The 14363-nt window shown below is 43.6% G+C and overlaps 2 protein-coding genes across 2 annotated transcripts in view; one reads left to right on the top strand and one right to left on the bottom strand.

The window, feature by feature from the left end:
- The window catches only part of LOC107595391 (transient receptor potential cation channel subfamily M member 7-like), a 46358-nt gene extending 40043 nt beyond the window's left edge, over positions 1–6315 (top strand). The window contains 9 exon segments of the mRNA XM_016285773.1: positions 83–108; positions 648–673; positions 785–835; positions 978–1022; positions 1191–1256; positions 2351–2634; positions 3180–3331; positions 4995–5101; positions 6175–6315. Of these exon segments, the coding sequence (XP_016141259.1) occupies positions 83–108; positions 648–673; positions 785–835; positions 978–1022; positions 1191–1256; positions 2351–2634; positions 3180–3331; positions 4995–5101; positions 6175–6293 (876 nt within the window). The 3' untranslated portion in view covers positions 6294–6315.
- A 7078-nt stretch (positions 6316–13393) lies between these two features.
- The window catches only part of LOC107595392 (ubiquitin carboxyl-terminal hydrolase 8-like), a 19543-nt gene continuing 18573 nt past the window's right edge, over positions 13394–14363 (bottom strand). Inside the window, exon 19 of the mRNA XM_016285774.1 lies at positions 13394–14235. Coding sequence (XP_016141260.1) covers positions 14077–14235 — 159 coding nt within the window. The 3' untranslated portion in view covers positions 13394–14076. The remainder of the gene's footprint in view (positions 14236–14363) is intronic.

Genomic DNA, 14363 nt, shown 5'->3' on the forward strand with positions numbered 1-14363 from the left:
TCAGTCAAACACACACCAAAGTGTTTAAGAGACACGACATTCACACACACACGCTGTAACGCTGTCTGTCTTTCATTCTCAGGGGAAATCAGCTCAGTCCAGCAGACTGTGAGTAACTGTGTGTGTGTGTGTGTGTGTGTAATGTTCTGACAACTAATAAAGTGAGTGTTTTCATGAATTTACTAGCACTTGTGTCATAGTGTACTAGTTTCATTATACATGTGAAGGCTACAATTATATAGTGAAATATATGGTGTATGACCATTTTACATCACCTGAAAGCTGAATAAATAATCTTTCCATTGAGAAAATCTGGAATCTGAGGGTGCAATAAAATCTAAATATTGAGGAAAAACATCTTTAAAGTTGTCCAAATGAAGTTCTTAGCAATGCATATTACTAATCAAACATTAAGTTTTGATATATTTACGGTAGGAGATTTACAAAATATCTTCATGGAACATGATCTTTACTTAATATCCTAATGATTTTTGGCATAAAAGAGAAATGTATAATTGTGACCCATACAATGTATTGTTGGCTATTGCTACAAATATCCCCCAGCGACTCAACACTGCTTCTGTGCTGCAGGGACACATATGTGAGTGAGATTTATTTTTATAAGTGATTTTCTTGTTTGTTTTCAGGAGTCCAGGAGATGACATCTCAAACAGTGAGTGTTTCATCACATCTAATGATCATCTGATGACAGCTGAACTGATCCTGCTTTACTCTGACCGTGTGTGTGTGTGTGTGTGTGTGTGTGTGTGTGTGTGTGATTCAGCTGCAGGTCTGTATGCAGGGCGACACACACACCTGGGGCCGCGTAAGGACTGTAAGTCTGACCCCTGCTGGTCTCTCTCAGCGCTGCACTTACACATACAGTACTACACTACACTGACAGCATCAAGAACACGGTAATATCGTGGTATTTTGTGTGTTCTGCTCATTCTTTGCTCTGTGTGTCTGTGGAGCAGCGATCGGTTCTCCGTTCAAGCCCATGGAGAGTTATCAGTATTCAGGTCAGTGTTTCTGTCAGTCCGTCCAATGAAAGCATAAACGTGTCCTGATTCGAACCCGACCCGCGACACCTCGCTCAAACACACTGTAATGAGAGTGTGTTTAGCGGGCCGAGGCGCGGTGGTGTGACGTGTACTGACATCAGCCCTGTGTGTGTGTGTGTGTGTCAGCGGTGGAGCGTAATAACCTGATGCGGTTGTCTCAGAGTATTCCATTCACCCCAGTGCCCCCTAGAGGTAAGACACAGCACTGCCCTCCTGTCTCTCTCTGTCCCATCAGGCTTTGCTGTTTATCATGTAGTTCTGGGCGGCGTGACGGTAGTGATTGGTTTTTACACGTGAGAGAAGAAACATGGAGTGATATTAAATACATCAGACAACTGTGCAAAGATTCTTAACTCAAGATACATTTACTGGAAAAATATGACAAAATATAAAGCCTTGTTTTCTGAGAAATAAATAGTGTAGTTTAGGATTAAAACAAACAAATATCTGCCAATGAGCTCCGAAAAAACAACCTAATTCAAATGGAAGAAGTTTTAATCCCCCATTGGCAGATATTTGTTCTTGTTTTAATCATAAACTCGCTTGATTTTGTTTAGTTCAGTATTGTTCAAAAAAATTAGATCTTCAGTTTGCATCTCCAGTAAATGTGTCTTGATTTAAGGATGTTTAGATATTTGTATTGAAAAACAAGACAAAAATACTGAGGAAGAGATTAATTTTTTGCAGTTCATGCAACACTCAATGCCACGACTTCATGAATTTAAGACTCTCTGCTTCTTTTTAGGCTTCAATTTGTGGAAGGGTGAATTATGACTTTTGATGACCTTTTTAAGACCCACAGAAACCCTGAAATATAGCTGCTCTAAAAAGACAATCGTGTCAATTACAGTTCAGTTCATTAACAGTCAATTTATTTTCAATCAGTCTGATCTGTTTAATAATATCAGTCTGACTGTTTTAAATCTTTAGTTTCAGACTTGTGAATCTGTTTGTACACTGTTGTACGTTTGATACGAATCAGCTGATTTTTGCTTTGAATCCATCAAATTCCAAATAAACAGAAAATAATTAAATCAGATGAAGCAGCTTTTTGTTTGTAAGACTAAACTCATTGGATTATAAAAAATAGACATTAAAACATGATTATTTACAATTAGAACCATTTTTCATTACATTTCCAACCACAAAACGTTAGACAGAATTGCTTGATGTAAGGTGTAGTTCACGCCGCCCAGCCCTACGCTGTATTTGTTTGGTGATATTGTGTGTTTGCGAGGTCAGTCGCGTGTTTATGCGTGTCGTTCTCATGTTTGCGTGTCGTACAGGTGAGCCGGTGACCGTGTACCGTCTGGAGGAGAGCTCTCCCAACACCATCAATAACAGCATGTCGTCGTGGACTCAGCGCGGTCTCTGTGCTAAGATCGAGTTCCTCAGTAAAGAGGAGATGGGTGGAGGCCTGCGGCGGGCGCTGAAGGTGCTCTGCACCTGGTCCGAGTACGACATGCTGAAGCCTGGACACCTGTACATCGTCAAGTCCTTCCTACCTGAGGTGGTCAACACCTGGCAGAGCATTTACAGAGAGGACACAGTCCTGCACCTCTGTCTCAGGGTACGATCACACACCGGATGTTCTCCAGCTGTTCCTCATTACTCACCCAAACACAGAGTCACAAGAGTTTATAATAACAGCTCCAGTGCTGTGAAACAGTGACCGATCTTTTCTTCCATATTGACACTTTTGAGTAACAGGTGAGGGCGGGGCTTGATTCTATCCACCGGTTGTTGATTGGATATTGAGATGTGGGTGTGGCTCTCAAAAATTGTGAGCTGCAGGGGCGGAGCTTAAGAACACTAAATGACTGGAGAAGATCCGGTTTTGACATTTTGATTAAAAATGACGAGATCAAAATTTTTAAAGGGGTCATGAAATGCATTTTTTAAATGATTTTATAATGTTTCCATATAATCTAGTCAGATATATATCTTTTTTTTCATTCACACAAACTACTCAAACACTTCTGATTGTGGTGTGAATCTCAAATGTTTCTTTGCCTTGTTTAAACCCACATTTAGCGTTGTCCCGGATGAGCGAACGAGCACTGTTTTCTGTGCAAGACGCCACTGAAACGGTGTTTGTGTTTGTGTTGTGAACAGGAAATACAGCAGCAGAGAGCAGCTCAGAAACTCACGTTTGCCTTCAATCAGATCAGACCCAAAACCATCCCGTACTCACCCAGGTACTGACACACACACACAGTCGGCGAGATACTGACAGATCCGTCAGTCATTAAGAGCGGAGAGAAAGGGTGAGAAATGCTGTCTGTAACATGAATGAATATGACCTCTATTTTAAGAATACAGATGTTAGCCAGGGTTAGGGGTGTGAATCATTACTGGTTTCACGATTCGATTCGATTATGATTATCATGACAACGATTTGATTACACGATGCCTTATATAAGCAGGCTACTTTTTAAAATAATTACAAATTAATAATAAATCAAAACAATTAAGAATTTTACCGAATAAATATAGCTTCAAAACATTCAAGCGAATATAAACTAATAAAGGGTTACAAGTGATAAATAAAAAGCACTTTCAGTATCTTACAGGAAATCATAGTTATGGGTTTATCTTTTTTCCTCCGCATTATTGCAGTTTGATTATTACTGCTGAGATCACAGACAGTGGCAGCTTTAATCGTCTGCATTCACACTAATGCACAGATCCACGTATCGGGTGTTTCTCATGCAGCGTCTCTGGGAGGGACGTTCTCTCTTCTGACAGCCGAGATCAGCCTCTCTCTAGTTTTTCTTGTTGTTTGAGCAAATGGGAATGCAAAAAATATATTTATGGTACTCTCCCATTCACCGCTCTTCAAGTTAACTCAATCATGACGGCTTGCGCTGCTGAGAAACACAGAAATGTGTCCATCGATTATGGTCTATTATGGTTCGTTTCCACCGAGCGGTACGGTTCAGTACGGTACGGTGCGCAATTATGTCCGTTTTGTCCAATTTATGTCCAATTATGAACCGTACGTACCACTTTTCCGTCGGGGTACCTAGCACAGCAAAGGGTACTAAAAGGGAGGAGCTAAACTCACCGCAGAGCGTTGATTGGTTGATTAGAATCGTCACTTCTGCGTGATACAAGGGGATAAAGCGTCTCCTTCACTCGTTCCGCTCTGCTGTGCACGAGTGTAGGGCTTATTTACATCAGTGCGCAACCACGAAAATATAACAGTGTATTTTATTTTCTTCACACAGACAATAGCCGTTTCTCAATATGCGTTCTTGTCTAACGTCATTGCCCAAAAACCTGCGTCATTTTCTAAATATTACTGTTATTGTTTTAACAGGCATTCGTGGTCTCATTAATCTATTATTGGTTCCTGGTCATATTTCGGCTGAGCACAAAGTTGATTTTATATATTTATTTTGAACTTTACTGTAGTACAGCGCTGAAATTGTAGCATACGTTTGACTGAATTGTTTTCTTTTGTCTTCATTTCCTCTTAGATACTTTGTACTTATACTTTTATAATGGGTATTATTGTTCATTAAATCGGACATTTAGCAACGAGAGGCAGAGTTGTGCTTATTGTCGCGCTTTATCGTGCATCGCTACTTTCCGGCATACACCGTAAGTGTACTGTTGGCATGGAAACGCAAGCTGGATCGGGGTGTTCGGTCCGGAATCGTAGCGTACTGTACTGACCCGTACCGCTCGGTGGAAACGAGACATTACTGCATCGATGCAGAATCGTCCGCTTTGTGATGCATCGTACACACGATTCATTTCAACACCGCTAGTCATGGTTAGCACCTAATTTAACTTTTGACCAATAAACTCAAGCTGTGAGGGACTGAAGTACAGTGCGTTTAGTGACTTGTGCTGTTGTCTATTACAACTTGTATAGTATTGTAGAATTTATAAATGTTCTTCTAATGTATTTGGTTGCGTCAGGTCTTATGATATGATCTTTGGCCCCGCGAATCTTGGAGACGATGCCATTCGAAACTTCCGCACCAAGCATCACTGCAACTCGTGCTGCAGAAAGCTCAAACTTCCCGGTGAGTGTAGCGATCGCTGAACAGAACGATGCTGGATCAGGGGCAGGATGGGGAAAACATGCCCTATCTATCCATCCATCTGGCCTAGCGACATGCTAATCATGTTAGAAACATACTAACAACATGCTAGTAGCATGCTAATCACACTAACAACATGCACAACATGCTAGTTACTTGTTAATAATGCTAGCGACATGCTAGTAACTGGCTAATCATGCTAGAAACAGGCTAATCATGCTACAAACATGCTAGCGACATGCTAGTAACTTGTTAATCACGTTAACAACATGCTAGTAACATGCTAATCATGCTAGTGACATGCTAGTAACTGGCTAATCATGCTAGAAACATGCTAGCGACATGCTAGTAACTTATTAATCATGCTAACAACATGCTAGTTACTTGCTAATCATGCTAGTGACATGTTAGCAACATATTAGTCACTTGTTAATCATGCTAACAACATGCTATATACTTGTTAATAATGCTATCAACATGCTAGTTACGTGCTAATTATGCTAACAACATGCTAGTTACTTTGCTAATCATGCTAGTTACATGTTAGCAACATGTTAGTCACTTGCTAATAATGATAACAACATGCTAGTTACTTTGCTAATCATGCTAGTGACATGTTAGTCACTTGTTAATCATGCTAACAACATGCTATATACTTGCTAATAATGCTATCAACATGCTAGTTACTTGCTAATCATGCTAACAACATGCTAGTTACTTGTTAATCATGCTAGCAACATGCTAATAATGATGATTCCGGCTTTTACAACTGCTTTAAACTTTCAGGCTAGGCTTTCTCAAGCCAACCTAAAGTTTGTCTTGACACACTTTGTTTTATTGTTGCATTGAAATGTAGAGAAAACATAATTTTTTTTCTTATTTTTATCTCCATTTTTTATCTTTTTATAGGCTATAGGTAGATACAATTCAGCATTTACTTCAATCAAGTTTTATTTTTCGAGTTTAAGCGTGTTTGTGTTAATTATGATTGATTTGTAAGTGAACTATCTAGTCTGTATCGGGCAGTTTCTGAGGAGATGTGTGTTTGTGGGCAGATCTGAAGCGGAACGACTACACTCCTGATAAACTGACGTCCTCCGAGGGCCCGTCCCATTCGCCGCCTGCAGGGGGCGCCGCGAAAGAACAGCGTCCCTCAATGCGCTTAATGCTGTGAGCCGCACACACTCGCATCACTGTGTGTGTGTGTGTGTGTGTGTGTCTCTGTGTGAGTGTGTGAGTGTGTGTGTGTCTGAGTGTGTGTTTGTGTGTGTGTGTGTGTCTCTGTGTGAGTGAGTGTGTGTGTGTGTGTCTGAGTGTGTGTTTGTGTGTGTGTGTGTGTCTCTGTGTGAGTGTGTGAGTGTGTGTGTGTCTCTCTCTGTGTGTGTGTGTGTGTGTGTGTGTGTGTGTGTGTGTGTGTGTGTGTGTGTGTGTGTGTGTGGAGGACACGTTTTATACGAACGCGTCGCCTCTGAACAAATGCAATCTAGAGATGTTTTAAAAAGTCACATTTTATCCTGTACAATTATAACGGAGTATGAGCTTTTAAAAGTATTTTTTAAGATTTTTATGTCTGTATGAAACTATAAAGTGGTTAATACCTGGTACAATATCACTGTATAGAGTTAAATATTTATTCTAAACTACAGAAAGTTGCCTTGTATAAAATAAAAGCAGTTTTACGTGTGATGTCTGTCACTTCTGGGAAGAACTCTGGCTGGTTATACTGTTATCAGATGCTGTACAGAGCTGTGTGAATGCATTAATGCGTCTGAGTCTCTGGGCAGATTGCAATGCAAGGCTTCACTGAAAGCGGTGCGTGCTCTTTATAACGTCGCCGGAGGATCGTGAGCGCTGATGTAGAGCATCTCAGAAGCATCTGGCACCATGCTATCAGCTGAAGCGGCACGATCTCTGATGCTGGGGGCACTGTATTAATGGATCTGTACACTCTTTTTTACTGTATATTTAATAAAACACTGAAAATCATCCACATCTGTTTTTTCTCTCTCTGAAGTTCCTTTATCTTCGGCTTCTGTAGCGTGTTTGTGATCTACGGAGATGCGTGTTAAACAACAACCGCTCCGTGCAGCATGCGTTTGATCTGACCTCTGACCCGAGCGGTTTATTTGCATTGTTTTATAATGTTTTATGAGTCGTGAGCACGAGTTTACACAACACTTTGCTAATTCTATTTAATTTAGTTTTTACTGCAGTACCGTCGTTATACAGCACTTGGTAAAACATTGTTTTCAAATGTATTTTATAAATTAGCGTCATACTGTAAACTTTTGCTGCATTTTTATTATCTGTTTTTTATGCTCGAGCTCAATTCTGATTGGCTGTCAGGGTTTTTATCGTTCATTCACGCGTTCATGAGAAAAATCGCTGACGAAAAAACCGTGATCCCAACGATACCGTTTCTCGGTGTCGTTATAATCGAACGATTATTAAAACAGTTATCGCTTTATGTGCTGGGTGTGAACGGGCCTAGTCGGTTTATCCCGTGTCGTCTGATATAGACGTCTTTTAAAAATTAGTCAAATTACTCTGTTTTACAAACTAATTTACTGGTTTTACTAAGAAAAACACCAAACGGTTTCATCGGCGTTTTTAAATAAAGAAGCGCGCGAATAGTGTCGTTGGCCTGAGATCTCCATAGCAACGGTACAACGCGGGAGATGAGAAATCCTCGAGCTGTCGTAATTTCTTTCTTTACATTAGTGCCTGCTTTAAAAGTCTTTACAAAAATGGTTCCGCTGCTTTAATGGAGCCAAAATGACCAACACACAATCCAGCATTTAACGTTATTAACCAGGCACCCGCGGCAATTTTGTGTTATTACTCGTTCTTTAATAACGTTGTGTGTTTGTGTTGCAAGAGTAGCTCGCCTCAGAGAATCCTGTCAGGATCGACGGAGAAAGACCGCGAAGAGAGGAACGCTTCTATGCGGTTAGAATCGTCCGATCCCCGGTCCAACCATCCGGTAAGAAGCGTTCGAACAGAACCATATAACTACTGTCTTTAATAACGTGTCTTGGTTGTATTAACGTTACCTCATTAACACTAATAACTTTGTTGTATTCCTCAATCGAAAGTTAATTTGGATCAATTGCTAATTGAATATATGTACATGTTTGTGCCTTGAAATATCACGCAAATACTATATAGTACAGAAGTATGTACCGTGCTAGCACTACACCACAGAGCTTCTGTTAGCAACGCTGAGATGATTTCAGGTGCCCCGGTCATTAAAGTGTTCACTGGCCGACCACAGAAAAACAACATTGCTCTCAGAAAATTAAATGCTTCAGGTTGGAAGAATCTTACAAGCGACATTCGCAGTGGCTGCTGGTTCTGTGAGCTGGCCCTCACACTGACCCAGACAGCCCGCTGAACACTAGGTTCTTATAAGACAACATAGAACTGAATGAATGTTTGATTTGTGTTCATCAGATGGCATCTCAGGTCAAGAGGTCAGCCGGGTCACTTTGATGAAGAACTCGAGAAACACCAGAACCTTCCTTCACACACTGGACACATTCTCAACGGGTACACACACTCTCTCTCTCACACACTCTCTCTCTCTCACACTCTCTCTCACACACACTCTCTCTCTCTCTCTCACACTCTCTCTCACACACACTCTCTCTCTCTCTCTCACACTCTCTCTCACACACACTCTCTCTCTCTCTCTCACACTCTCTCTCACACACACTCTCTCTCTCTCTCTCACACTCTCTCTCACACACACTCTCTCTCTCTCTCTCACACTCTCTCTCACACACACTCTCTCTCTCTCTCTCACACTCTCTCTCACACACACTCTCTCTCTCTCTCTCACACTCTCTCTCACACACACTCTCTCTCTCTCTCTCACACTCTCTCTCACACACACTCTCTCTCTCTCTCTCACACTCTCTCTCACACACACTCTCTCTCTCTCTCTCACACTCTCTCTCACACACACTCTCTCTCTCTCTCTCACACTCTCTCTCACACACACTCTCTCTCTCTCTCTCACACTCTCTCTCACACACACTCTCTCTCTCTCTCTCACACTCTCTCTCACACACACTCTCTCTCTCTCTCTCACACTCTCTCTCACACACACTCTCTCTCTCTCTCTCACACTCTCTCTCACACACACTCTCTCTCTCTCTCTCACACTCTCTCTCACACACACTCTCTCTCTCTCTCTCACACTCTCTCTCACACACACTCTCTCTCTCTCTCTCACACTCTCTCTCACACACACTCTCTCTCTCTCTCTCACACTCTCTCTCACACACACTCTCTCTCTCTCTCTCACACTCTCTCTCACACACACTCTCTCTCTCTCTCTCACACTCTCTCTCACACACACTCTCTCTCTCTCTCTCACACTCTCTCTCACACACACTCTCTCTCTCTCTCTCACACTCTCTCTCACACACACTCTCTCTCTCTCTCTCACACTCTCTCTCACACACACTCTCTCTCTCTCTCTCACACTCTCTCTCACACACACTCTCTCTCTCTCTCTCACACTCTCTCTCACACACACTCTCTCTCTCTCTCTCACACTCTCTCTCACACACACTCTCTCTCTCTCTCTCACACTCTCTCTCACACACACTCTCTCTCTCTCTCTCACACTCTCTCTCACACACACTCTCTCTCTCTCTCTCACACTCTCTCTCACACACACTCTCTCTCTCTCTCTCACACTCTCTCTCACACACACTCTCTCTCTCTCTCTCACACTCTCTCTCACACACACTCTCTCTCTCTCTCTCACACTCTCTCTCACACACACTCTCTCTCTCTCTCTCACACTCTCTCTCACACACACTCTCTCTCTCTCTCTCACACTCTCTCTCACACACACTCTCTCTCTCTCTCTCACACTCTCTCTCACACACACTCTCTCTCTCTCTCTCACACTCTCTCTCACACACACTCTCTCTCTCTCTCTCACACTCTCTCTCACACACACTCTCTCTCTCTCTCTCACACTCTCTCTCACACACACTCTCTCTCTCTCTCTCACACTCTCTCTCACACACACTCTCTCTCTCTCTCTCACACTCTCTCTCACACACACTCTCTCTCTCTCTCTCACACTCTCTCTCACACACACTCTCTCTCTCTCTCTCACACTCTCTCTCACACACACTCTCTCTCTCTCTCTCACACTCTCTCTCACACACACTCTCTCTCTCTCTCTCACACTCTCTCTCACACACACTCTCTCTCTCTCTCTCACACTCTCTCTCACACACACTCTCTCTCTCTCTCTCACACTCTCTCTCACACACACTCTCTCTCTCTCTCTCACACTCTCTCTCACACACACTCTCTCTCTCTCTCTCACACTCTCTCTCACACACACTCTCTCTCTCTCTCTCACACTCTCTCTCACACACACTCTCTCTCTCTCTCTCACACTCTCTCTCACACACACTCTCTCTCTCTCTCTCACACTCTCTCTCACACACACTCTCTCTCTCTCTCTCACACTCTCTCTCACACACACTCTCTCTCTCTCTCTCACACTCTCTCTCACACACACTCTCTCTCTCTCTCTCACACTCTCTCTCACACACACTCTCTCTCTCTCTCTCACACTCTCTCTCACACACACTCTCTCTCTCTCTCTCACACTCTCTCTCACACACACTCTCTCTCTCTCTCTCACACTCTCTCTCACACACACTCTCTCTCTCTCTCTCACACTCTCTCTCACACACACTCTCTCTCTCTCTCTCACACTCTCTCTCACACACACTCTCTCTCTCTCTCTCACACTCTCTCTCACACACACTCTCTCTCTCTCTCTCACACTCTCTCTCACACACACTCTCTCTCTCTCTCTCACACTCTCTCTCACACACACTCTCTCTCTCTCTCTCACACTCTCTCTCACACACACTCTCTCTCTCTCTCTCACACTCTCTCTCACACACACTCTCTCTCTCTCTCTCACACTCTCTCTCACACACACTCTCTCTCTCTCTCTCACACTCTCTCTCACACACACTCTCTCTCTCTCTCTCACACTCTCTCTCACACACACTCTCTCTCTCTCTCTCACACTCTCTCTCACACACACTCTCTCTCTCTCTCTCACACTCTCTCTCACACACACTCTCTCTCTCTCTCTCACACTCTCTCTCACACACACTCTCTCTCTCTCTCTCACACTCTCTCTCACACACACTCTCTCTCTCTCTCTCACACTCTCTCTCACACACACTCTCTCTCTCTCTCTCACACTCTCTCTCACACACACTCTCTCTCTCTCTCTCACACTCTCTCTCACACACACTCTCTCTCTCTCTCTCACACTCTCTCTCACACACACTCTCTCTCTCTCTCTCACACTCTCTCTCACACACACTCTCTCTCTCTCTCTCACACTCTCTCTCACACACACTCTCTCTCTCTCTCTCACACTCTCTCTCACACACACTCTCTCTCTCTCTCTCACACTCTCTCTCACACACACTCTCTCTCTCTCTCTCACACTCTCTCTCACACACACTCTCTCTCTCTCTCTCACACTCTCTCTCACACACACTCTCTCTCTCTCTCTCACACTCTCTCTCACACACACTCTCTCTCTCTCTCTCACACTCTCTCTCACACACACTCTCTCTCTCTCTCTCACACTCTCTCTCACACACACTCTCTCTCTCTCTCTCACACTCTCTCTCACACACACTCTCTCTCTCTCTCTCACACTCTCTCTCACACACACTCTCTCTCTCTCTCTCACACTCTCTCTCACACACACTCTCTCTCTCTCTCTCACACTCTCTCTCACACACACTCTCTCTCTCTCTCTCACACTCTCTCTCACACACACTCTCTCTCTCTCTCTCACACTCTCTCTCACACACACTCTCTCTCTCTCTCTCACACTCTCTCTCACACACACTCTCTCTCTCTCTCTCACACTCTCTCTCACACACACTCTCTCTCTCTCTCTCACACTCTCTCTCACACACACTCTCTCTCTCTCTCTCACACTCTCTCTCACACACACTCTCTCTCTCTCTCTCACACTCTCTCTCACACACACTCTCTCTCTCTCTCTCACACTCTCTCTCACACACACTCTCTCTCTCTCTCTCACACTCTCTCTCACACACACTCTCTCTCTCTCTCTCACACTCTCTCTCACACACACTCTCTCTCTCTCTCTCACACTCTCTCTCACACACACTCTCTCTCTCTCTCTCACACTCTCTCTCACACACACTCTCTCTCTCTCTCTCACACTCTCTCTCACACACACTCTCTCTCTCTCTCTCACACTCTCTCTCACACACACTCTCTCTCTCTCTCTCACACTCTCTCTCACACACACTCTCACACACACACACACACACGCTCTCACTCACACACACACACACGCTCTCTCTCTCACACACTCACACTCACTCACACACACTCACTCACACACAGAGACACACACTCACTCACACACGCTCACTCACACACACTCTCACACACACACACACACACACACTCTCTCTCACACACTCGCACTCACACACTCACTCACTCACACTCTCACACACACACACTCTCTCCTCACTCACACACACACACACGCTCTCACACACACACACACACACTCACACTCTCACACACACACACACACACACATTATGAACATTGAGCATGTGATCTGAAGCAATGAAACTAGAGTTAAATCTGCAATGCACTGCATGATTTTTGCCCAGATTTACAGTCTGGAGTCGCTAGTTGTGAAATCAGGGCCAGACTTCAGATTATGGGCTGTCAGATTTCACAGAAATCATGTCGTGTGTGTATGATGAATGCAGACTGATTCCATACAGCTGGAGATCAGACATGAAACAACTTTTTACAGTTTTCATCTCTTCCTGTATTACAAAAACACCTGAACATTGATACCAAGAGACGTAATCGGATTCATAACAGAAAACATTTTTACAGATTTTAAATGGCGCAGACCAAATCTAACATTCACAGACATTTACTTACATTTAATATTCAATTATTTTCTGTATACCATGAGCAGAAAAGCCACAGTCATCTGACAGAAACAGATTAATTATCATAACTGTTTGTAGTCACTAAGAAATGTATCATCTTTGCACAATGTAGAATATGTATCACATTTATTACATCGGCTTCAAATGCAGCTCGTCCAATCAGATGTTACAGTATAAAATCTGTTTTATGATCAAACAATCCTGTTGATACTGTCATACTGTAAACACAAGACAAGACTCAAAGCACACATGTGTTACGTCTGTTTATTTGTGCATGTATAAGGCTTATAGGCTAATGCATGGATTTAAAGAATGCACTTAATATTATAAGAAACCAGAAGAGAGAATCAGTTAGAAGCTCATGCCACAGTGTATTAGTTCAGAGAGACAGCTGTGTGATATGATGATGGCATCAGACCTACTGCTAATGCTGACCATCGGTCAAGAGGGTTATTGCACTGCTGTGATTAGCGGATCCCTGAACACTAGCCTACAGAGCAGGGCCCAAGCTGCGCTTTACTACGTGTGAACAAGGACGAGTGGGTTTGAGTGATTTCTTGTTAACCAACAGTTGGATTTTCTCATTCAGAGTTATATTTGGTTATATTTGATCACTGTATAAATAAATGAAACGCATCTCCCTAAGCAGCAGGTGCATGTCTAATCAGCGGTTTGGATTATAGTGCGCTTATATGGACGACTAATCTCACGGTCTGTCTAAATGACATCAAGTCCAGAGCAGGCAGAGGCCCCTGTGTTCAGACTCCTGCTACAGGAATACAGACGCCACTGAACCGCCCGCTGAGAGAGCGAGAGAGAGAGAGACACAGAGAGAGAGAGAGAGGGAGGGGCGTTCCCTCAGCAGAAGTGTCCATCAGTCCTCACGCAAAGGGCTTTAGCTCCACCAGCATGGTGACGACCTGTCGCTGTCCCTCATAGAGAGGAGTAGAAGAAGATGTAGGCGGCGGCCGTGCGCACAGAGGAGGCGGAGATGTCGGACACCTCGTGATCGTCAAACTTGAACCAGCGCTGCTTGAGAGGGTTCTTACAGTAAGCAGTGTAGTGACCGCCATCCAGCCCACCGTAATGATTCTGCAGAGACGAGAAGTGTGAGTGTTTGTGTGTGTGTGGATGTGTGAGTGTTTGTGTGTGTGTGTGTGAGAGAGTGTGAGTGAGTGAGTGTGTGTGTGTGAGAGTGAGTGAGTGAGTGAGTGTGTGTG

Source organism: Sinocyclocheilus grahami, unplaced genomic scaffold (assembly GCF_001515645.1).
Source record: "Sinocyclocheilus grahami isolate Dianchi unplaced genomic scaffold, SAMN03320097.WGS_v1.1 scaffold201.1, whole genome shotgun sequence".
Lineage (NCBI taxonomy): Eukaryota > Metazoa > Chordata > Actinopteri > Cypriniformes > Cyprinidae > Sinocyclocheilus > Sinocyclocheilus grahami.